Raw genomic sequence first — 22,096 nt, forward strand, 5'->3', positions numbered from 1 at the left:
GGATCACAATAAACTGTGGAAAATTCTTCAAGAGATGGGAATACCACACTACCTGATCCGCCTCTTGAGAAATCTGTATGCAGGTCAGGAAGCAACAGTTAGAACTGGACATGGAACAACAGACTGGTTCCAAATAGGAAAAGGAGTACGTCAAGGCTGTATATTGTCACCCTGTTTATTTAACTTATATTCAGAGTACATCATGAGAAACACTGGACTGGAAGAAACACAAGCTGGAATCAAGATTGTTGGGAGAAATATCAATAACCTCAGATATGCAGATGACACCACCCTTACGGCAGAAAGTGAAGAGGAACTAAAAAGCCTCTTGATGAAAGTGGAAGTGGAGAGTGAAAAAGTTGGCTTAAAGCTCAACATTCAGAAAACGAAGATCATGGCATCCGGTCCCATCACTTCATGGGAAATAGATGGGAAAACAGTGGAAACAGTGTCACACTATTTTTCTGGGCTCCAAGATCACTGCAGATGGTGACTGCAGCCATGAAATTAAAAGATGCTTACTCCTTGGAAGGAAAGTTATGACCAACCTAGATAGCATATTCAAAAGCAGAGACATTACTTTGCCAACAAAGGTTTGTCTAGTCAAGGCTATGGTTTTTCCTGTGGTCATGTATGGATGTGAGAGTTGGACTGTGAAGAAGGCTGAGCACTGAAGAATTGATGCTTTTGAACTGTGGTGTTGGAGAAGACTCTTGAGAGTCCCTTGGACTGCAAGGAGATCCAACCAGTCCATTCTGAAGGAGATCAGCCCTGGGATTTCTTTGGAAGGAATGATGCTAAAGCTGAAACTCCAGTACTTTGGCCACCTCATGCGAAGAGTTGACTCATTGGAAAAGAGTCTGATGCTGGGAGGGATTGGGGGCAGGAGGAGAAGGGGACGACAGAGGATGAGATGGCTGGATGGCATCACTGACTTGATGGATGTGAGTCTGAGTGAACTCCAGGAGTTGGTGATGGACAGGGAGGCCTGGCGTGCTGCGATTCATGGGGTCGCAAAGAGTCGGACATGACTGAGCGATTGATCTGATCTGATCTGATCTGAAAAGGAGCTTTAAATGAGAAAACATCAAGTAGAGATACTTTCCTCCTTGCTATTCAACAATATTCCTTAAATAGTAGATATTAAGTCAACTGAAATCATACAGACTTTATTGAGGGCAAGTCTGACAAGGTACTTTGTTATCCTAGACATTGAAGAGGTATAAAGGTATGTAAGATGTAGCTTCTGCTCTCAAAGAACTAACACATTGGTGGTGGTGGTAGTGTCTGTGTGTGGAGGGAAAGTGTTAAGGAGGTAAAAGCATATACAATGACCACGTGAACATAAAGACCCCATACATACCCAGAGAGGAAGCCTAAGGCAGGAACGGCTACTCTGGGTTGATTATGGCAATGAAAAACAAATTGTATTATTATGATAGTAGAGCTGCTGCTATAAAACTAATCCCAAAATGTACAATGGCTCAAACACAGCAAAAGGTTTTTTCTCAGTTATTAAAAGTTAAAAACAAGTGTTCCTGATTGGTGATGAATTCTCTTCCAAATGGTGATTCAGAGATCCAGATTCTTCCAACTTGTAGGCCCACCATCTTTAACATGTGGTTTCTAGGATGGTGGGGCTTGTCCACATTAAACTGGCAGAAGGAGAAGAAACAGGGAGGATGGGAAGTTTTAAAGCCATATCTGAAAAGAGTATGCGTTATCTCCACTAGAGTTCCACTGGCTAGAACTCTACATGGCCACAACGAACCTCATGGGAGGCTAAGAAATGTAGTCCAGCTGTGTGTCCAGGAAAAGATGCATTTATTGACCACTAGCAGTCTTTGCCACAAGATTCATGATGGCGGGACATTTTAGATAGGTTCTGAAGCAGTGAAGTATTCTGAGAGACTGGAAAGGAGGATTAATCCATGTAACATGAAAAGTACGAAGAAGGACTCAGAAATCAACAACAAAAATGCAACAGCATATTTAAAAAATAAGAAATGATTGGGACTTTCCTGTTGATCCAGTGGTTATAAGACTCTGTGCTTCCATAGCAGGGGCTCCAGTTTGATCCCTGGTTAGGGAACTAAGATCCCACATGCTGCGTGTTGACCTCCACCCCCGCAAAATAAAAGAAAAAAAGAGTTCAGTTTTTTTAAAGGAGCATGTGGGAGGGGTCATGAGAGAAAGTGTTGGAAAGGCAGATTGAGGCTATTTCCAACCTGAAGCCACATTTTTAGAGGTTTTAAAATCCACAATGAGGAGCCTGTATCTACCATGTGTCTTTGTTTTCCAGTGTTTTTCCTTTTTGCTGTGAGAGCTCACTCCCATTTTTAGGAAAATTTTGGCCCAGATTCACTTTCTTTCTTTTCCTTCTGGTCTTCCCTAGAAAGAGAGGTTTGTTTGTCTCAAGCATGTCATGGTGGGAGGCAAAAAGAGGGGAGCAGACCCTCAGCATGAGCAGCTTCAGTTTTAGATTTTGTACCAGAGAGTTTCAGAGACTCCACCGGGGCCTCCTGCCAAAAAGAGGCCAGGCTCCTCCATTCAGCCTGGTATCTGCTGAATGCAATGTTTGGGATGGATCCCAAGTTCAGTAGAAGGAGAAGGGAGGGGAATTCCTTTCTGACTTTAGGACACAATCAACTCATGCTTGGGATCCTGGAATTTAATTACCCATATTGTTATCTTAGCTTGTATAACTGCAACTGTGGCTCATAGTTATAAAAAGTATCTAGTCCTTTAAAATCCAACCTCAGACTTTAGCCTAATGACCTCCTAAGAGTGATTAACTGAAAAGGGTGGAGTTGGGGAAATCCTTTCTCCTCCCTTAAGTTCTGCCAACTTGGCTTTGAACCAACAAGAAAGTTTTAACCAGAGAATATATATCTCACACCCTCTAGCCTTTCTCTTACTCTCACCTCTGCCCCAGTTGCATTCTATTTTGTGATCATATACATTCATTTTAGCTAAATTAATTTTGAGCCAGCCTTCACTGTGAACTGCACTTGAAAGCTTCTGTGTGAATGATTTCTTCTTTGTTGAACTTCTGACTGTGAAATTAATGGCTTTGAAAACTTTTTCTCTCCAGTTTGGGGAGGCTTTATTCCACTATTACTACCAGGATGTAAGCATGATTATGTATTTTTCTTGGAACATTTTGAGAATAAGAGAAAATCAACATTTCTAGCAGCTCATAGAAAGAATGTTCCAGTGCTACTGGCTCAGTTGGTAAAGAATCTGCCTGCAATGCAGGAGACCCAGGGTTCGATTCTTGGATCAGGAAGATCCCCTGGAGAAGAAGGCAATGGCAACCCACTCGAGTAATCTTGCCTGGGAAATCCCATGGACAGAGGAGCCTGGTGGTCTACAGTCCATGGGTTTGGAAGAGTCAGACACAATTTAGTGACTAAACCACCAAAGTGTGTGTGTGTGTGTGTGTGTGTGTGTGTGTGTGTGTGTGTGTGTTGGGGGGTAAGCAGTGTACCACAGGGTCTACTATTTTCTAGGAGTTGAATTGCTGGTTCATGGGATGTGTATATATTAATCTTTAGTATGTGCATGCTAAGTCACTTCAGTCATATCCGACTGTACAAGCCTTTGGACTGTAGCCTACCAGGATCTGTCCTTGGGATTCTCCAGGGAAGAATACTGGAGTGGGTTGACATGCCCTCCTCATATTCATCTTTAGTAGATAATGTCAAACAATATTCCAAAGTGTTTGCACCCAAATACCACCTTACTTTAGATTCTCAGATACCCAGTTGGATCTTACCACAAAGGTTAAGGAATATATATAGAAGGGAAACATACATGTGAGAATATGCTATCCATAAACTTTCACCTATGGCTTCACATCTTGAAAACTGTCCATATTGTTCAGGTGTTCTAAAATCTAGTTTATGGCATCAACAAATCTTAAAGACTTGCTTATGTAATGAGAAAAAAAGAAAGGAGAAGTATGGATTGATTGTTGCCTTAAATTCTGTTTTTCAGAGTGGCCAAATCAATGAAGGTCCCTGTGTATGAGACCCCAGCTGGATGGAGATTCTTCTCAAATCTGATGGACTCGGGCCGGTGCTCTCTGTGTGGAGAAGAGAGCTTTGGCACTGGTAGGCTTTATTGGGTTGGTATTACTGGAGCGGGTGGCTGCAGCACTCTGTGACCCCAGTTTGGAAACCTGTGACTCCACTGTGAATCAGAGGCTGGAGAAGGAGTTAGAGGCAAAAAAAAAAAAATTAGAATAAACCTAGTGGGATACATGCTATGACACACTCACATCTTCTGCCCATTTTTCCTTCTTTTAAAAAATTTCCCTTTCTTTCAAAGCTTTCTATTATGGAAATTAAAAAATATATATATGTACATATATCTTATCTTTTGGCTTGCATAGTTCCCAAGAAAAGTGAAAGTTGCTCAGTCATGTCCGACTCTTTGTGACTCCATGGACTGTACAGTCGTTGGAATTCTCCAGGCCAGAATACTGAAGAGGGTAGCCTTTCCTTTCTCCAGGGGATCTTCCCAACCCAGGGACTGAACCCAGGTCTCCCACATTGCAGGCAGATTCTTTACCAGCTGAGCCACAAGGGAAGCCCATAGTTCCCAAGAAGTCAGCTCTAATTACTACTGTTGCTCTGTATTCAAATTTCCCCTACCTTCCATTTCTGTTAACAGTTTAATTATAGTATATCTAGGAACATGTATTTTTTAAATTCTTCTTGGGGTTCTTTGGGATTCTTGGATCTGTTGTTTGTTGTCTTTCATTAATTTTAGAAAATTCTCAGCCATTATCTTTTTTAATATCTCTCTTTCCCTATTCTGTCATCTCCTCTGAGGCTCTAGTTACTCGTATGTTAGATAATTTGTGTCCAACATACGGACAGAGCTTTTACAAGCAGTATTTGGTTTTGTTTACTCTTTTTTCTTTTTGTGTTTCAGTTTAGATAATCTTTAGTGGCATATTACTGATTCTTTACTGAGCTGTGTCCAGTCTTTTGCTGAGCCTAGGGAAGCATTTCTTCATCTCTGATACTGTGTTTTTTATTTCTAGCATTTCTTTTTGACTCTTCTTAAATAATTTTCATCTCTTTGATGCATTTCTTGATCTGTTTATGTCTGCTATTTACCTTTTCCATTAGATTACTGAACATGTTAAACATAATTATAAACTTTCTGACTGATAATTCCAATATCTAGTTCTGGTTCTCTTGATTTCTTTGTCGATAAAGCAATGGTTTACTCGTTCTTGATTTTTGTGTATCCTGTAATTTTTCATTTAATGCTGGACTGTATGTCTATAAAGAAAGCAGAGACTAATGTAAGTAATATTTACACAAAGAAAAGGGTGTTACCTTTCTATCGGAGCATCAGTGTGCAAGGTTAAGCTAAATGTAACTAAGTCTTGAGCTATGTTTGAGTTTCATTGTTTCTGTTATAATCTTTAGTGTGTCACAGGCTTCAAATTCTCCCAGGAGTGGGATATTTGTACTGTGTACTGAAAGTGAGGATGGGTTATGAAAGAGATTTTTCAGTGTTTCTGTTTCATTCACAGCTTTCAGCATGTAGGTGATACAAAATAGACCTCTTCTCACCAAGTACTTGACCCTTCTCTAATGGTAGCAGACCTCTGCTTAGTATTGGTATAGAATTCTGGGCCCAGGATTTCCTACCCTCTCTCCAAGGTTTTTTACTTCAATTCTTATTTCAGTAGCTGCAAATCTTTGCCTGGGTCCTAGGCATAAGAAGGTTTGCAGCTCATTCATCCAGGAACTTTAGGCTTTCATTTCCTATGAAAGAAATGTTTGGGGAACGAGAAGGGTTTCATGCTTATCTCTTGGGCAGAAGTTGATTATATCCTGCATACCAGCAGTAACAAGTCTCTCTTTTTCCAGCCTTTCCTGAGTACCCAATGGAACCTACGAGAAAAAACTTGGAAGTGTGCCCCTTGTATCTGGGACTCCAGGCAATTTTAAAATAACATGATAAAAGCTATACTTGGCCCTTACAAATTTTTAAAACTCTTATATGACGTCTTATCATTCACTTGTATGGAAGCATCTTCTTTTTCCTGTCCTCTGCCAGAGATGAGATGGTTTTGTGTCCTATCTTTCCTTGAAGGGGCTTGAGACTCTTTGGAATCCACCTTATTGCTTGTGACATCAAATCTCTAATCAGTTCCCCAAAAGTTGTGATTTTGCAGATTTCCTAATCTTTTCTTATTACTGGAATGGGTGTGGCACCGTCTTGTAGATTTTTACAGTCAGGATACAAACGACTTTACATTGTAACTGGTTAATCTCTCTTGAGTTCAGTTCAGTCGCTTAAGTGTCCGACTCTTTGCCACCCCATGAATCGCAGCACGCCAGGCCTCCCTGTCCATCACCAACTCCCGGAGTTCACTCAAACTCGTGTCCATCAAGTCAGTGATGCCATCCAGCCATCTCATCCTCTGTCGTCCCCTTCTCCTCCTGCCCCCAATCCCTCCCAGCATCAGAGGCTTTTCCAATGAGTCAACTCTTCACATGAGGTGGCCAAAGTATTGGAGTTTCAGCTTTAGCATCAGTCCTTCCAATGAACACCCAGGACTGATCTCCTTTAGGATGGACTGGTTGGATCTCCTTACAGTCCAAGGGACTCTCAAGAGTCTTCTCCAACACCACAGTTCAAAAGCATCAGTTCTTTGGCACTCAGCCTTCTTCACAGTCCAACTCTTACATCCATACATGACCATTGGAAAAACCATAGCCTGGACTAGACAGACCTTTGTTGGTAAAGTAATGTCTCTGCTTTTGAATATGCTATCTAAGTTGGTCACAATTTTCCTTCCAAGGAGTAAGCATCTTTTAATTTCATGGCTGCAGTCACCATCTGCAGTAACCTAGGAGCCCAAAAAAATAAAGTCTGAGACTGCTTCCACTGTTTCCCCATCTACTTCCCATGAAGTGATAGGACCAGATGCCATGATCTTCGTTTTCTGAATGTTGAGCTTTAAACCAAGCTTTTCACTCTGCTCTTTCACTTTCATCGAGAGGCTTTTTAGTTCCTCTTCACTTTCTGCCAAAAGGGTGGTGTCATCTGCATATCTGAGGTTATTGATATTTCTCCCGGCAGTCTTGATTCCAGCTTGTGCTTCTTCCAGCCCAGCATTTCTCATGATGTACTCTGCATATAAGCTAAATAAGCAGGGTGACAGTATACAGCCTTGACGTACTCCTTTTCCTATTTGGAACCAGTCTGTTGTTCCATGGCCAGTTCTAACTGTTGCTTCCTGACCTGCATATAGGTTTCTCAAGAGGCAGGTTAGTCCCATCTCTTTCAGAATTTTCCACAGTTTATTGTGATCCACACAGTCAAAGGCTTTGGCATAGTCAATAAAACAGAAATAGATGTTTTTCTGAAACTCTCGCTTTTTCGATGATCCAGCGGATGTTGGCCATTTGATCTCTGATTCCTCTGCCTTTTCTAAAACCAGCTTGAACATCTGGAAGTTCACGGTTCACGTATTGCTGAAGCCTGGCTTGGAGAATTTTGAGCATGACTTTACTAGCGTGTGAGATGAGTGCAATTGTGTGGTAGTTTGAGCATTCTTTGGCATTGCCTTTCTTTGGGATTGGAATGAAAACTGACCTTTTCCAATCCTGTGGCCATTGCTGAGTTTTCCAAATTTGCTGGCATATTGAGTGTAGCACTTTTACAGCATCATCTTTCAGGATTTGGAATAGCTCCACTGGAATTCCATCACCTCCACTAGCTTTGTTTGTAGTGATGCTTTCTAAGGCCCACTTGACTTCACATTCCAGAATGTCTGGCTCTAGGTGAGTGATCACACCATCATGATTATCTGGGTCCTGAAAATCTCTTTTGTACAGTTCTTCTGTGTATTCTTGCCACCTCTTCTTAATATCTTCTGCTTCTCTTAGGTCCATACCATTTCTGTCCTTTATCGAGCCCATCTTTGCATGAAATGTTCCCTTGATATCTCTAATTTTCTTGAAGATATTTCTAGTCTTTCCCATTCTGTTGTTTTCCTCTATTTCTTTGCATTGATCACTGAGGAAGGCTTTCTTATCTCTTCTTGCTATTCTTTGGAACTCTGCATTCAGATGTTTATATCGTTCCTTTTCTCCTTTGCTTTTTGCGTCTCTTCTTTTCACAGCTATTTGTAAGGCCTCCCCAGACAGCCATTTTGCTTTTTTGCATTTCTTTTTCATGGGGATGGTCTTGATCACTGCCTCCTGTACAATGTCATGAACCTCCGTTCATAGTTCATCAGGCACTCTATCTATCAGATCTAGTCCCTTAAATCTATTTCTCACTTCCACTGTATAATCATAAGGGATTTGATAATATCTCTCTTAAGTCTCTTTTAATCTGCATTTATCTCCTCTATATTTTCTCTTTCTAATTTATCCATTGAAGAAACTGAGTTATATGTCCTATAGAGATGTTAATAGCTTTGATTTTAATGTTCCTTTCTAATTTGTTTAGTGTTACATAAAGAGAAACTATTAATTTTTTTTTCTGGTTTGCAGCCATGATAACAGATTCTGTTATTGACTATGGTATTTTCTTTTGTAACACTTCTACATTTTTGGCATTCATTTTATATATACAGTCTTATAATTTACAATTGAAAGATTTTTCATGTGTTTTCTACTATTTAGACCTTCTATTTTATAGTCTTATATTATTCCATTATCTACAATATTAAAAATAATATTAAAAAGCAATTGTGATAGCTCATGATTTTAATGGAAATTAATTCAATATTTTACCATCTGTTTTGATGATTGCTTTTTAATGTTAGTAAAATCCTTGTCATGCTTATGTAATACCCCCTCCATTCTCATATTACTTAATAAATGGCCGCTGGAAGATGCCCTTTCAGAATCAAGTAATATATTAGTGTTTTTTCTCCTTTATTATGTGAATGTAATTTTTACCAAAATTAGTTAGATTCTGACAGCATTAATGGTACAAAAGGGTTGGCAGGAAAAGGAGAAAAGGGTTCCAGGAAAAGGGTCTCCTGGAAAAGGAGAGACTGTATTAAGCTCTCTCAATGATTATGTTTGATATCAGAATATGTGGCTGGCAAGTCTGGTTAGGACAGTTAAAACTGTTACATTTTTTTCTCTGCTGATCCTTTGAAAAATAGGTGTTCTGTATGTCTAAACCAGTGACTGTGACTCAAAAAACTCAGGAATTGTACACTGTATATAACAATTCTGCCTAAAATTGTTCTGCCCAAATAACACAAATCTAGCAACTGGGATAGAACTGGTAAGTCCAGATTATCTCCTTTCTCTCTCTGTTTGTCTTTATAAACATTTACCAAGTGCTTACAATATACCATAAATTTGTAGTCTTTAAAATTAAAGAATAAAATGTTGTATGTATAAATCCATATTATACCCTTAATAACAAATATTTGCTGACTTCAGTGTAATAAACATTTATTCTGTACTTACAGAGTACAAGGCACTATATTGGATGATATATAGAATACAAAATGCTTAAGTTCATACCTTTAAGAAACTCAAGATCTTTAGGATACATAGAAAGATGCACAGATAACTTTTCTACAAAACAGAAAATTTGAAGTTCCACAATAGAGGAATAGAAAAAGTACTGTGGCAGATAGGAAAAGGAGAAAGTAGTTTGGAACTGGAGGCTCAAAGCAGACTTCTTGGAAGAGATGGGAGTTGGATAGTTCCTAGAGAATGGGAAGGATTTGCACATTTAGAGATGACAGGACAGAGGCAGAGCCTTGTTAGATGGAGACAGCAATGTCAAGAAAGTAATAGAAGTGGGAGATGAGAGGACATGTGTTGTAAGTAGCTAGCTGTTTAGTTTATCTAGAGAAGTGTTTTCCAAATATGAATCAAGGCTAAATTGGGATCATGAGATTGGTACAGTCATGAACAACTTTTTAAGACAATATAATAGACTAGAAACTATCAGATGCCTTGCATTTAGTAAAGGTAAATGTTATTTTGGGAAATTTTACATACAAATATACACACAGGTATCTGTGTGTGTAGTAGGTCTTACTGTAAAATATATTTATTGTGGGTCATGGCCAAAAACTGAAAAAGACTGGTCTATACCAGGGATTGGGAAACTTTTTCTGTAAAGGGCCAGGTAGTAAATATTTGAGACTTTGTGAACTGAGAGGCTATGTAAGATCTCTTCCAGAGTTACTCGACTGAATGACCGTAGCACAAAAGCAGCCATAGACAATACATACATGAGTATGGTTGTGTGCCAATAAAAATTTACTTAAAAATAGGCCTAAGTCCAAATTTGGCCTGTGGGCTGAAGTTTACTAACCTCTGACATACAGGGTAGGATTGAGAAGGGAGTATCAAGAAACAATTTCTTCCAGTCAAGAAATTGGAAATGCCAGTGGCGAGGGGCTCACTTTAGAAGCCCTTTGCCTGCCTAGCTTAGATGTTGAGTGTGCTCAGTTCCCCAGTTGTGTCTGACTCTTTTGCGACCCCGTGGACTATAGCCCGCAAGGCTCCTCTGTCCATGGAATTTCCCAGGCAAGAATACTGGAGTGGGTTGCCATTTCCTTCTCCAGGGGATCTAGGAATCCATCCATGGTCTGCAGGGGAGGAGGGATATCTGTTTGCAACCACTCTCCAGCAAGCTTTACTTTCAGATTGTTATGCTAGTTGCAGCATGTAGGCCGGACTAGAAGGGAAAATTTAAAAGTCTCTCACTGTTCTGTTTGCCCGTCATTCTCCTTTCAAGGAGCACAACAGATTTTTCAATGTGTAGAACCCAGCCCCACCATTCTTCAGGTTCAGATGACATTAGCCTGATTTGATAGATGAAGCTCCTGAACCCAAGAAGCAGTTAAGTGACTCACCCAGGGCCCCAGAGCCTGGAAAAGGCCTCTACTTGAATTAAATTACAGTTGAACTAACAGCCAGGTCTCCTGCCCTACGGTGCATACTGCTTTCCACTGTGCCAATCAGTCTTCCCCATGAAAGCAATGGCTAATTCCGTCTCTCCAGCACTTAACAGTAGATGACTGTTATAAGGCCCGAGGAACTGGACCACTCATTCTTGGAAGGAGAAAGTGGCTTCACGCTGTTCCTTATTAATGCTGGTTCTTGGAGAGGCATTGAGCTGGATATGTTAAGAATCGCCTGGGAAGCTTGACAAAAATATAGATTTTCTATCCTACCCTTGCTTGAAATCCCTGACTCAAGCCTGAGAATCTGCATTTTAAGTAAGTGTCCTTACGTGATTCTGACGTGCAGTCAAGAGCAGGGAACATTGCTCTGGTGAGAACTGGTATTTGTTTTTCATCAGGAATGGTATAACAAGTATCTCTGAGATGTGACGCCAGGTTCAGCTCAGAAAGTCTAGAGGCCCAGGAACATGAGGCTGATGATCACCTGCCTCTTACAGACAAACCACGTGGCCTCTCTGACCCCTTATATTTCCTGCTTGTAAAAGTCAGCTGCTCACAGGTGCTTCCCACCTACCTTAGGACATAGTTCTCAAAATCAAGTGAGCTAATAAGGGAAGGAGAAAGCAGAGAGAGGGAAAGATTCTAAACCTGAGACTGGGCAGACACTTCTAAAACTTATCAAAGCTTTCTCTAGTGAGTGAAGTAAAAGTTGCTCAGTTGTGTTTGACTGAGCACAGTGGACTATACAGTCCGTGGAATTCTCTAGGGCAGAATACTGGAGTGGGTAGCCTTTCCCTTCAGGGAATCTTCCCAACCCAGGGATCGAACCCCAGTTACCCACATTGCAGGTGGATTCTTTACCAGCTGAGCCACAAGGGAAGCCAAAGCTTTCTCTAGTGGTGGCCTTATTTCAATGCCCTTGGGGCATGGAGCTGTGTACCAACTAGGAATGCAGACTTTAGTGCCAGGAAAGCTTGAAAATATGGATCTGCCTCAGGCTCAAGATGCCAAGCTTTTTGTCCAAGATGAGCAAGATATACCTTGAGTGGGAATTTCCCTTACCAGCATCTTGAACTCCCAGAACTTTCCAAGGTAACAAGCTAGCGGTAAGATCAGAGTCCATGCTTCTTGCCCATGGAAAGGTACGAGTCTCAGATAATAGGAAACCTGTATTTATTGCTCTGTCAGAGAACCAAGGTCATTTCAGAAGCAAAATCATCTTTTGTGCTAGGAAAGATATTCACCCGCTTCCTTGGAAGGGCTTTGGAAAACTCTTTTCAGAGGGAAAGGAGAACATTTCATAAATCCTTAGCTTTAAATAGAAAGTAACTGTTCCTCTAAATGGCTTTCTAGTTACTTTTCTCAAGTTCCAAATTGGGAGGAATCTGGACTCGTTCCCACACACAAAAGGGGGTACTAAAATCCTAAGAGTTAAAAAACCAACAAATTTGAAGTTTGGGAGCATTTGTTGATGATGTTCTACTGGTTGCCATCATTCTCATCAGTTTTCTAAGAAGTCACACCATCTGGGGAGTGTATGAACTACCATGCCTAGAACTTGTCCCTTTACAGGTAATGCAAGGAATTGCTGGGTTTGTGATGGCCTAGAAGAGCTCCAAGCTGACCACCATCTTGAGTATTACTGTTACTTTTGTTATGTATTTTTAAAAAGCTAATGTCAATAGTCAAGCAAAATAAGGCAGTACAATAATGTTTACTTTGCCTAAGAAAGTGTTCTCTGATAAGTTTTCCACAATAATAATAATTGTCTTTTACAATTAGCACTTAGTATGTACCAGAGTGTTGCTAAGCCTTTTGTATACAACCATCTCTTTCTGGAAATTTTGAGTTGAATCCAGGTCTCCTGACACCAACATGACTGTTTATACTGTGAACTCTGGAGTTCAGCCTGGTGCTAATAAAGTTGGCTCCTTTTATAGGCTGTAGCACAAAAGAAAGAGGCCCAGAGTATGTATGTACTTCATGTCACAGGAAATCACAAGTATCTTTCCAGTGTTTTGAGATTTTTCTGGATCCCTCTGCTTGCCATGTGACTATAAATACCCTGAGAACAAAAGCCATATCTATCTCGCTCAGCTCTATTTTGTTTTATATATGATAGGCTTTGAGTATTCATAGGGTAGATGGAAGGATAGAAGGAAGGGAGGGAGGGAGGGAGACTGGGAAGATGGATGAAGTAAATGGATAGAAAGAAAGAAACAAAGAATTTCCATTTTGGTATGTTTTCTTTGCATTATTAGTAATTATATTTTTACCACTCTTGAGTGGTTGTATTCTGGAATTCTAGGCATTAGGGTATCCCAAGATTTGGGAGGATTCCTAAAAACAAACCCACATAAACATAGGCCATTTGGAAGGGGGTGAGTACGATGTTGTCCCAGGTGGCACTAGGGGTAAAGAACCCGCCTGTCAATGCAGGAAACGTAAGAGGCGTGAGTTTGATCCTTAGGGTGGGAAGATCCCCTGGAGGAGGGCATGGCAACCCACTCCAGGATTCTTGCCTGGAGAGTCCCACGGACAGAGGAGCCTGGCAGGCTACAGTCCATGGGGTCACAAAGAGTCGGACACGACTGAAGAGACAGCACACACACATAAGAATTACATAAAATTTTAAGATAAAGTTTTAACATTTTCAGTCACCCTATCATTATTAGCACAAATTAATAGCTAGCAGAGTATTTCTAGGAACACTTCATCCCCACATCTGTGTTAATGAAGATTTAAAATTTTAAGTACTGTTAAGTATTTGTAATTCAAGTTGTATTACCTTATTTTCTTCCTGTGGTTGGGTGGTTGGGGGCTGCTGACAATTACCTGTAAATAGCCATGTTCAATAGTGCCTGGGTTCTAGTTTAGTGATCTTATGTATTTACTAAATTGTTACAGCATAGACATTCTCTGCTCTATTGCCTTATGGTTTATATTACTGACTTCACTCTCCAGTTGCCTTGTGAATGGACATTTTATTTCCTCTAACAGGTAAACAGTTTATAATACTTTCAAGTTCCATACCTCTTCCTTTGTTTATATTTCACACATGAACTATGTACATCCTAACTCAAGGTTGGGTTTTCAGGAGCACTGTTAAACAATATTGAGTAGGTTGAACTGTCTCTAATTTATACATTTATTTTTATTTAATACCATATTTTTTAAAGGTATGATAAAGGAAAACTTTAGTTCTTTCCCCATTTAGATAATCGTTAGTTCTTACATTTTGCAGTTTTCAAATCTATCCAGTCTCTAGGCCAGCGAAGGAGACCCATGTATCTGTGAATTTCAGATTATCAAGGTTCCACCACAGCTCTTTCTCTTGTTTGGATAGCAGATGTGACATGAGGACGCTGTGATGACAGCATTATCAGCACTAGGAGAGCAATTTCTTTCCTGGGCAAGTTGAAACAGGATGTATGTACATGTGCAGTTCAATCTAGGCTGGGCTAGAGCACAGAAGTGCTGTGATTGACACGTCCCAAGAGCCTCCTTGTAAACTCTGAAAACTGAAACTCTCATTTGGACCTCTACAAACTCTCAACCTGTGTGTTGGGAAAGAGAACTCCCACTTGGAGTGGTAAGAATGTGTCCATCAGAAAAAAATCTTTTTCCTGATGGCTCCACAGTTCCAGTTCCTCTGACCCTTTAATTCATCCTGCAAGCTGATGAAAAGTGGCAAGAGCGAGTGTTGTGTGAAACTCTAGTGTGGGGCAGAAAGGAATGGGCCTCCATCTGAGGCTGTGTCCATGCTTACCAGTGCATCTTGGGACTGGGAATCCTGGGAAACCATCCTTCAGTCCTTACAGATTGAAGAATTCCAAACAGACAATAAGGGTTTCTTTTCACAATTTCTAGGGGACTTTTGGGCTTCTCTCATAGCTCAGCTGGTAAAGAATCTGCCTGCAATGTTGGAGATCTGGGTTTGATCCCTGGGTTGAGAAGGGATCCTGGAGGAGGGCATGGACAGTCCCCATGGACAGAGGCAGCCGACAGTCCATGGGGTCACAAAGAGCTGGACACAACTGAGCGACTAAGCACAGCACAGCACAGGGGACTTTTAACAAGGGGGCCATCCCTTGGTATTTAAGATGCAATCCCTAAAGTTGTGCTTTGAGGCTCCCCCGACCCCCCGCCACACTGTCTTCCAGTTGCCAGTTGGCTCCACTGGGAAGTAAGTACAATGACTAAAGAGTGACAGGTCCTCAACTCTGTAGTGCAGGCATTAAACCCCGTGGAGAGATTTCTGGTTCAGCTAACAACTGCTGCTACTGCTAAGTCGCTTCAGTCGTTTCTGACTCTGTGCGACCCCACAGACAGTAGCCTACCAGGCTCCCCTGTCCCTGGGATTCTCCAGGCAAGAATACTGGAATAGGTTGCCATTTCCTTCTCTAATGCATGAAAGTGAAAAGTGAAAGTGAAGTTGCTCAGTCGTGTCTGACCCTTAGCGACCCCATGGACTGCAGCCCACCAGGCTTTTCCGTCCATGGGATTTTCCAGGCCAGAGTACTGGAGGAGTGGGGTGCCATTGCCTTCTCCGACTACTGAGGAACAATTCTTAGAGAATTGTATTGTTCCCACCAGCACTGGCAGTACGAGTCAGAAGGCCCCCCTGTCCTATATATGGGCGTACTTGTGTAAGGGAAAAGTGTCAGATGGCCAACCCGATGTTAACGCTTTCTCCTCCCCTGGGATGGATGGCCCGGCTGCCTTAGGGCCTGTGTTAATGCAACACTGCTAACACTTACTATTTACTGAGCACCTCCTGAGTGATAAGTACAATGCCTAGGGCTGCCTATATGACATTTCACTGAGACTTTTTGACTCTAAAATGAACTGCTGCTGCTGCTATTAGCGACCATAATAAGTCCAATTTTATAGACAAGGTCATGGAGGATTGGGGAGGAAAGTTGGCCACAGACCAATCTCACATGGCAGAGCCAGGATTCAAAGCCAGTCTCTTTGGCCCCACTGTACTCTGCTGCCTCTTTTAAGGACACGCCAAGGGGTCCTTCTCCCTGGTCTGGTTAATTCTTTTGGATGGGATGAGATGCATGCCAGGAGACGTGGTGTCATGTAAACAGCACAGTACTAGGAAGTGACCCAGTTAGGCCCCTCCTCTCTGTCATTGAACTACCTCACACAGATCACTTAACTTCTCTGGGCTTCAGTTTCCTCATTTATAAGATGACTGTGTTCAGTGGGATGATCTATAAAATTTTTTCCCATATTTTTAGATTGCTTCCAGCTTTTTGTGAGGAATGAATCTGATGAATTATATCAAACTGCGTACTAGAGTTTCACCTAAGCATTCATTTACTCATTCAACAAATGTTTACTGTGCACTTTCTATGAGCCAGGGTCAGGATAGAATGATGAGTCATTTCAGATACAGGCCCTTCCTTCATGGAGTTTGCAGTGTTTTGCAACAGTCAGGATATTAGCCAAAAGCCCTGCTGCATTATTGTGTCAAACACCATCACCATCATCAAATTTATTGTTACATTTCTTTGGGAGGCAGTATGTCCCCCAGGCATCGTGAGCTACACAATCAGTTACTGCTGTCCTTCGTTTCTGAGCTGACAGCTGCCTCCAACCCACCTACAAGCAGGACAACTTTGTTTTGCAGTTGGTAAACATTTTAGAGCATTAATTTAAAAAAAATTTCTTTTTAATCATGGAAAAGTGACAGTTTTTCCATGAGCCCTGATTTTTGGCCAGATTTGAAGAGCTGAACACAAGCAATTTGAGACACGGAAAAAAAAAATAACCTGTCACAGTTCAGTAACACGTTCTCGAATCTCAGATTCCCTGCAAGGGGTGCCTCCCAGTGTTCCCTCATAACTTCTCTATTTTAAAAGACAGATCTTTGAGTGGATAAAATGAGGATGGGAAGAATTTCCCTGCCCATTAATGAAAGCTTCACTTATAGATGAAAAGAATAAAGTGATAAGAAAAGAGAAGTAAAGGGAAATTTAGCATCTTATCCTGAATGTCTGGGGAGGAAAAAATGCAAATCCATCATGCAGATATTCAGAAGGGCCCTCAGGTCTAACCACACGCGGCATTTTATCTGCCTCATTGCGGCTCCTGAGGACCACCAGCATTACTGGGCATTTCCAGCGGTGGTTTTGTCCACAGACGTTGGAGCCAAACTGCCCAGGTGTGAAGCTTTTCTTCACTTAGTGGCCATGTGACTTCATACAAATGACCTAACCTCAACCTCTTATCCGTAAAAAGAAGCTATCAAATTGTCCAAGTTAGATAATAGATGTGTAAAGTACTGAGTGAAGTGCTTGGTACCTTGCTGTTATTCTTCTAAAAATGGAATTTAACTTGCTGTGTCATTCTGCATCAAGAGTAAGTATATAGAGAAATTTCCCATCATTTCTGGCTCTAGGAAGTGTGTGTGCTTAGGTATGTGCTGTATATGCACATATTCTAAAAACCATCAGGAACCCCTTTAAGCGAGTGGCCTTCCTTATCAGATGGCCAACCATCCTGGTGTGCCTGGGATGGAGAAGGTTCCTAGTACATTGTTCATTTCCTGCTAAAACAGGGAAAGTCCTAGGCACACCAGGATGGGTTGATTACCCCAAATTTGGCAAGGCTGTCAGTAGATTTCCAGGCAAAAAGGAGAAAAACCATGATATTAAAGCTGGCTCCAGTGAGAGGCCCCTACCTGACTAAGGCCAGGGGCATCCACTGAACTAGAGACCGATGGGCACTTTCCTTTAGTGCTAAATTTGAGCAAATAGAGGAAGAGGCCTACTTCACTGTCCCTCAGTAATCTGCTGCCAATATTGGACTATTTTGAGTAACCTTCTCTGAAAACAATGGTTCTCAACTCTGGCTGCCCATAAGAATTACTCAATGAATTTAAAATACTAATGCCTGGCTCCCATTGCCAAAAATTCTGGTTTTATTGGTCTGGGGTGGGGCCTGAGCGTTGGTATTTTTTAATAAGTTCTTTAGGAGCCTACAATGAGCAGCCTGGGTTGAGAAACACTAACTTATTTCTAGCTTGGAGTTGGCAACAGGTGCACCATGATTTGTATTTTCCTGAATGACAAAGTCAGACTTTCCTGATCAGAGTCTCAACTGAGATGACTTGATCTGTTAGTAACGTGTGTGGTGTTTTATTGAGTTGATTTGCCCATGCTGGCATTTCCATTGGAGGAAAATTCCTTTGAGATTGAGTACTCTTCTTTCTTTTCCCCATTTATTTTGTGAGGGCGGTGTACTTACAGATATACTGCCTAGCTCAAAGTAATATGGTTTTAAAGCTTGAGAAAACTCAAGTCTAATTTGAGGGAATAGGGGAGTAGGGATGTTTCTGATGGGAAAAAAGTAAACCTGTCTTTGGAGTCAGTTTTTCCCCAGAGTTGTGGCCAGAGAGCCGAGCTGGTATCTTGGTGAAGATGGCTGGTTCTCTGTGCTGGTCAGAGTGAGTCTGAGTGGGCTTCAGGCTGTGTTAGCTTGGATAGGGGAAGGGCAGTTGAGTGGTACTTACAGGCTTTGGAAATATGAGTTAAAGCTTCTTGCAGTGTCCCGAACCAGGTGACAAACTCTGGCTGCACTACAAGCCAAGTATCCAGAGAAGCAAACTTCAAAATTTGTACTGTATTATTTAATTCTAGGGCTTCCCTGGTGGCTCAGATGGTAAAGAATCTGCCTGTAATGCAGGAGACCTGGGTTTGATCCCTGGGTTGGGATTTTCCCTGGAAAAGGGAATGGCTACCCACTCTAGTATTCTTGCCTGGAGAATTCCATGGCCAGAAGATCCTGGCGGGTTACAGTCCATGGGGTCACAAAGAGTTGGACACAACTGATAAGGAGAAATGAGCTATTAAGACATGAGAAGACATCGAGGAAACTTAAATGCATATTACTCAGTGAAAGAAGCCAAACTAAAAAGGCCACATATTGTGTGAGTCCAATTATATGATAATCTGGAAAAGACAAAACTGTAAAGATAATAAAAGGCTTACTGGTTGCCCAGGGCTACAAGGGAGGGAAGGATGAATAATCAGAACCCAGAGGACATTTAGGACAGTGAAACTTTACTGTATGATATTATAATGGTGGGTACATTTGTTAAAGCCCATAGAAGGTACAACAGCAAGAATGAACCCTAATGTGAACTATGGACTCCAGGTGATACTGTGTCACCAGCGTAGGCTCATCATTTGTAGCAAGTGTCCCATTCTGGTGCGGGATGTTCATGATGGGGAGGCTGTGTTTGTGTGGAGACAGGGACTATTATGGGAACTAGTACTTTTCATTCAATTTTGCTGTGAAGCTGAAACGGCTCTAAAAAATAAAATCTGTTTAAAAAATTTACTGGCAATAATATGCTTATATAAATGTTAGTGTCAAAGAATTTTTTCTGGAATCTCATGTCCTAAAGATGGAACAGATGTGAATATATGAAATGAGGAAGTGAAAGAACTATTTTATTTGCTTTTTTTTTTTTCCCCAAACAGCTGTTTGTAGAGTGTAGAGATTTTTGCCTGGGAACAAAGAGGGTGAAACAGCCTGGATGAATCCCTCTTCATGCCTGGTCAGCAATAGTGGAAATGCTCAGGGGCCTTTGGGGATGAATCTGAAACTTTGTTTTTGAAGGTGGGGTCTCCCTGTGAGGTGAACAAAACCCATCCCCTAAGCTCAGCTTCCCCCAAGGCCAGTGTTAACAGCTCAGCAGTGCACCACCCTCCCTGTCCTCATTTTCTGTCAAGTCCTACAGCCATCTATTTGCCATGAAGTGATGGGACTAGAGGCAGTGATCTTAGTTTTTTGAATGATGAGTTTTAAGCCAGCTTTTTCACTCTCCTCTTTGACCTTCATCAAGACTCTTTAGTTCCTCTCCACTGTCTGCCATTAGAGTGGTATCATCTGCATATCTGAGGTTGTTAATAAGCTGATTTTTTAACATTTATTAAACTTGGATAAACATCATTACACCCATTACATGTGTTCCCAAAGATTCTTATTCAATATTTTATATGCACAACAAGTTTTGGTGTAGATTTTCCATAATTTCCTATTCTTTAACAATTAGTATTAGGACTTCCCTGGTTAAGATTTCACTTTCCAATGCAGGGAGTGTGGGTTCCATCCCTGGTTGGAGAGCTAAGATCCCATATGCCTGTGGCCAAAAAAGAAAAATATAAAACAGAAGCAATGTTGTAAAAAACTCAAAAAGACTAAAAAAATTTGTATTCATTTTTCAACTTTTACTCTTCTTTTAAAAAATATTTTTTGTTTGTTATTATTTATTCAACTTTCCCTCTTCTTTTAGCTGCTTTGGTGAATTTCCTTTTGACTAAAGGTTAAGAAATAGAATAGCTGGGTCCAAAGCTGGGCACTGTTTTAAGGCTATTGATCATTACTGTTGTTCATTCACGAAGTCATGTCCAACTCTTTGTGAACCTATGGACTGCAACGTGCCAGGCTTCCCTGTCCTTCACCATCTCCTGGAGTTTGCTCAAACTCATGTCCATTGTGTCGGTGATGCATTCAATCATGTAATCTTCTGTCGCTTCCTTCTCCTCCTGCCCTCAATCTTTCCCAGCATCAGTCTTTTCCAGTGAGTCAGCTCTTTGGGTGGCCAAAGTATTGGAGCTTCAGCTTTAGCATCAAACCTTCCAATGAATGTTCAGGGTTATTTCCTTTAGGATTGACTAGTTTAATCTCCTTGCTGTCCAAGGAACTCTCAAGAGTCTTCTCTAGCACCACAATTCAAAAGCATCAGTTCTTTGACATTCAGCCTTCTTTATGGTTGAACTATCTCATCTGTACATGACTACAGGAGAAACCATAGCTTTGACTATATGGACTTTTGACAGAAAGTGATGTCTCTGCTTTTGAATACACTATATAGGTTAGTCATTGCTTTTCTTCCAAGGAACAAGCGTCTCGTAATTTCATGGCTGCAGTCACTGTCCACATTGATTTTGGAGCCCCCCAAAATAAAATCTGCCATTGTTTCCATTTTTATCCCATTTATTTTCCATGAAGTGATGGGACTGGATGCCATGATCATTACTGCCAAATTATCCTACCAAACTGTACATGTTTACACTGGTACTTTGCTAGTGCTAAGTGTTCCCCTGCCCCTGATGAACCCTTGCTGATTTGAGAGTCCCAAATGGGATTCCATTTTGTGGACTTTTCTTTGACTGAGGTGAGATTGAACATTTGTTCAAATGTTTTTGACTATTAATATTTTTCTGTCTGACAGTTGCTCATATGTGCAACAGTTTTCTATTTGGGTCCCTCTTTTTCGGATTGACTTATAAAAACATTTTTAATATAAAGTTTAGTGGTCCTGTCATATATAGTATGAGCATACCTTCCCTCCATTTTTCACTCTTTATAGTGGGGTCTTAGGAAATCATCTGATGCCTTTGTTTGACTGTTTAATTTATCTGTCACTGTTACGGCATTATAGTTCACTTGCCTTGAAGTTATTAAAAGGAGAGCTGTTTCCCCAAAACCCCCTCTAATGTACTATGAGAGTTCAGTGGAAACGTGTGCAAGTAATTGCAAATCATCAGTGTTTCTATCCCCACCTCAAAGAGTTATGAAGAACATGGTTGATTTTACTTGATCGTTGACCCCTTGTGACTCTTGGCAGTGTTTAACTTGTAAGTGAGGATATCCAAGCCAATTCACAATTTATTATGTGGTTGGCTGCTAACAGTTGAGGTGAGTTTGTATGTTTTTTATATTTTTGATCATGCTAAAATAACTCTGTGTCTCTCTACCCTAAATTATGACATCCTATCAGATGTCAGACTCAACAGCATCTCATGGGTCTATCTCCAGGTAATGTAATCCAGCTGGAGATTCAGAGTATGCAAAGCCCATGTTTTAGAACAAAAAGGTATTTCTCTCTAGCCAGTAAATGAAAGTGACTTTTTTCAGCTATAAAAGGACGAAGGATTTTGAAATTATCCCACTGGGCAGGGCTTCCTAGACTTGTTTTTTTGGCACTAGGCCATGGAGCTAACCCAGCATCCTCTGAATTTCTTCCATTTTTGTAGCAATGTGCACAGTTCCTTGGATGGGACTAGAGTCATTCCATGCTGTGATAATTGAAAGCCCAAAGTCTTCTCAGGCTAGAGGCAATGACGACCAGACATCTAAAAGTGT

At 41.0% G+C, this 22,096-nt stretch overlaps 1 protein-coding gene across 1 annotated transcript in view; it reads left to right on the forward strand.

The window, feature by feature from the left end:
* Positions 1-22,096, forward strand: part of PGM5 (phosphoglucomutase 5) — a 209,470-nt gene that overhangs the window by 117,102 nt on the left and 70,272 nt on the right. The window contains 1 exon segment of the mRNA NM_001102335.1: positions 4,000-4,115. Coding sequence (NP_001095805.1) covers positions 4,000-4,115 — 116 coding nt within the window.

The sequence above is a fragment of the Bos taurus genome, chromosome 8, assembly GCF_002263795.3.
Source record: "Bos taurus isolate L1 Dominette 01449 registration number 42190680 breed Hereford chromosome 8, ARS-UCD2.0, whole genome shotgun sequence".
NCBI lineage: Eukaryota > Metazoa > Chordata > Mammalia > Artiodactyla > Bovidae > Bos > Bos taurus.